The sequence below is a fragment of the Geospiza fortis genome, unplaced genomic scaffold (genome assembly GCF_000277835.1).
Source record: "Geospiza fortis unplaced genomic scaffold, GeoFor_1.0 scaffold806, whole genome shotgun sequence".
Lineage (NCBI taxonomy): Eukaryota > Metazoa > Chordata > Aves > Passeriformes > Thraupidae > Geospiza > Geospiza fortis.
The window spans coordinates 80,141-82,521 of NW_005054722.1; the positions used below are offsets into that span (position 1 = coordinate 80,141).

Below are 2,381 nucleotides of genomic sequence, written 5' to 3' on the forward strand. Positions count from 1 at the left end.
CCCAAGTACGGCCTCATCTTCCACTCCACCTTCATCGGGCGTGCGGCCGCCAAGAACAAGGGGCGGATCTCGCGCTACCTGGCCAACAAGTGCACCATTGCCTCGCGCATCGACTGCTTCTCAGGTGGGCTGGGGGCTCTGGGGGGCACAAACATGGTGGGCACTGCCGCTCGGTGCCCAGGTGGGCACGGGGAGGGCACCAGGGGGGTTCACGGCCGCTCTGCTGTGATGGGAACATTTTGTGTCAACAGCATCTCACCCCGGTGAATGGTGACTCCTGTGGGCTGAGCAGAGCGCGGGGGGCACTCGGGGGGTTTGGGGGTGCAGGGTGAGTGCTGAGCCCCCCCTGTCCCCTCCCCACAGAGGTCCCCACCAGTGTCTTTGGGGACAAGCTGCGGGAGCAGGTGGAGGAGCGCTTGGCCTTCTACGAGACCGGGGAGCCGCCCCGCAAGAACCTGGAGGTGATGAAGGAGGCCGTGGTGGAGGTGAGGAGGAGGAGGAGGGGATGCTGAGGGATGAAGAAGAGGGGTGAGGGTGACAAATGGAGGCAGTGGGAGAGATGGAGGAGGAGGAGGTGACTCTTGAGGGAGATGAAGATGGTGGTGAGGTACAGGAAGGATGAAGGTGATGGAGGTGAGGTGCTGAGATGAACATGATGAAGGTGTTGGGGCGAGGAAGATGATGGAGGTGAGGTCCTGGGGGAGATGAAGATGGCAGTGGTGAGGTACTAGAGCATGGAGATTGTGAATGGGAGATGCTGGGGGTGGTGGAGGTGCTGGGATGATGGAGGGTGGGGTGGAGGTGATGAAGATGATGGTGAGGTGCTGGGGTGACAATGGTGAGATTCTGTGGTGATGAAGGTGATGCTGAGGTGGATGAAGATGATAGATTCTGTGGTGATGAAGGTGATGCTGGGGGGATGAAGATGATGGATTCTGTGGTGATGAAGGTGATGCTGGGGGGAGGAAGATGATAGATTCTGTGGTGATGAAGGTGATGCTGGGGGGATGAAGATGATGGATTCTGTGGTGATGAAGGTGATGCTGAGGTGCTGGGGGATGAAGGTGAGGCCCGTGTCGGAGGTGATGTCGCTGTGCCATCCTGACCCACCATGGAGGCCAAAGACTGATTTAATGAGTCTGATCCGACCAGGGCCGGGTGTGGGGACAAACCCTGGGACCCTGCCCTGGCTCATGTCCCCCTGTGTGTCCCCAGGCCAACGAGGTGGTGGCTGAGGTGAAGAGGAGGCAGGAGAAGAAGGAGAAGAAGAGGAAGAAGAGGGAGAAGCGGCGGCTGGAGGCGCTGGCAGCAGCTGCTGAGGAGGCAGCAGAGAACTCGGTGATGGAGACAGAGGTGAGGGGAAGGGGCTGAGACCCTTTTGGGGGGTCCTGGAGGGGTCTCTGTGCCCCGTGAGGGGAGGGAGGATGGGGTCAGAGCTGATGGGGGGCTCCCCACAGGAGAACGACGTGGGGGCCAAGAAGAAGAAGAAAAAGAAGAAGCAGCAGCAGCCAGAGGAGTCAGAAGCAGAGCCAGAGCCCGAGGAGAACGGGGTGGAGGAGGAGGAAGAGGAGGAGCCATTGCCCAAGAAGAAAAGGAAAGTTGTGGTAGAGCCTGAGCAGGAGGAGGAGGAGGAGGAGGAAAAGAAGAAGAAGAAGAAGAAGAAGAAGAAGAAGGCAGTGGCTCAGGACTCAGAGGAGCATTAGTGAGCAGAGATCAGTCAGCACACGGACTGACAGACTGACGGACAGGCTCCCCCGCTCCCGGGGTGGCCCCGGCTGTGTCCTGTGGCACCGCGGCCACCTGGAACGTGTCCCAGCCCCTGGTGGCCCGGCTGAGTCCCTCTGGCCAGCAGCAGCCCCTGGACTGTGCCTTACAGAGTGGAACTTCCACCCCCTGTCCCCTTCCCTGGGGCCTGGGCTGTGTGGGGCTGTCCCCAGGCTGTGTCTGTGTCCCCTCCTTGGGGACCTCGGGCTGTGTGGGGCTGTCCCCAGGCCGTGTCCCCCCTGCCTGTGCAGTGCAGGGCTGCCCAAACCCCAATAAAGGGCTGAGGTCGTTGCTGATCCCTCCTGTCCTGCTCCGGGGCAGGGGGTGCCCAGGCTGTCCCCACGGGGGTCACCCTGTCACCAGCAGCCTGCCCGGGCCGGGGGACACTGAAAGCAGCACGGTCACACCTGAGGCCACTTTATTGGAGTCGCCAGGGGCAGGGCTGAGGTCACTGCACCTCCAGGGCATCTATCACGGCCTGGGTGAAATCCATGGAGGTGGAGTAGCCCCCCATGTCCGCCGTGCGCACCTGCAAGGAGACGGGAGGTTAGGGGGGGACAAACGGGGGGCCTGCAGCAGCGGGGTCCCCCCGGCCCCACGCTGGGCTGGGGCACCGG

At 61.9% G+C, this 2,381-nt stretch overlaps 2 protein-coding genes and 2 non-coding genes across 4 annotated transcripts in view; 3 read left to right on the forward strand and 1 right to left on the reverse strand.

Moving 5' to 3' along the window:
- Positions 1–1,745, forward strand: part of NOP56 (NOP56 ribonucleoprotein) — a gene marked incomplete at its 5' end in the record, with an annotated part of 3,120 nt that extends 1,375 nt beyond the window's left edge. The window contains 4 exons of the mRNA XM_031065263.1: positions 1–124; positions 364–485; positions 1,216–1,353; positions 1,458–1,745. Coding sequence (XP_030921123.1) covers positions 1–124; positions 364–485; positions 1,216–1,353; positions 1,458–1,703 — 630 coding nt within the window. The remainder of the gene's footprint in view (positions 125–363; positions 486–1,215; positions 1,354–1,457) is intronic.
- LOC115949047 lies at positions 221–292 on the forward strand. The gene has a single exon (XR_004082720.1). It is a non-coding gene; the product is annotated as a small nucleolar RNA SNORD56 (small nucleolar RNA).
- LOC115949046 lies at positions 1,078–1,146 on the forward strand. Its single transcript, XR_004082719.1, has one exon. It is a non-coding gene; the product is annotated as a small nucleolar RNA SNORD57 (small nucleolar RNA).
- A 420-nt stretch (positions 1,746–2,165) lies between the features above and the next one.
- The window catches only part of IDH3B (isocitrate dehydrogenase (NAD(+)) 3 non-catalytic subunit beta), an 11,069-nt gene continuing 10,853 nt past the window's right edge, over positions 2,166–2,381 (reverse strand). Inside the window, exon 10 of the mRNA XM_014311288.1 lies at positions 2,166–2,293. Coding sequence (XP_014166763.1) covers positions 2,213–2,293 — 81 coding nt within the window. The 3' untranslated portion in view covers positions 2,166–2,212. The remainder of the gene's footprint in view (positions 2,294–2,381) is intronic.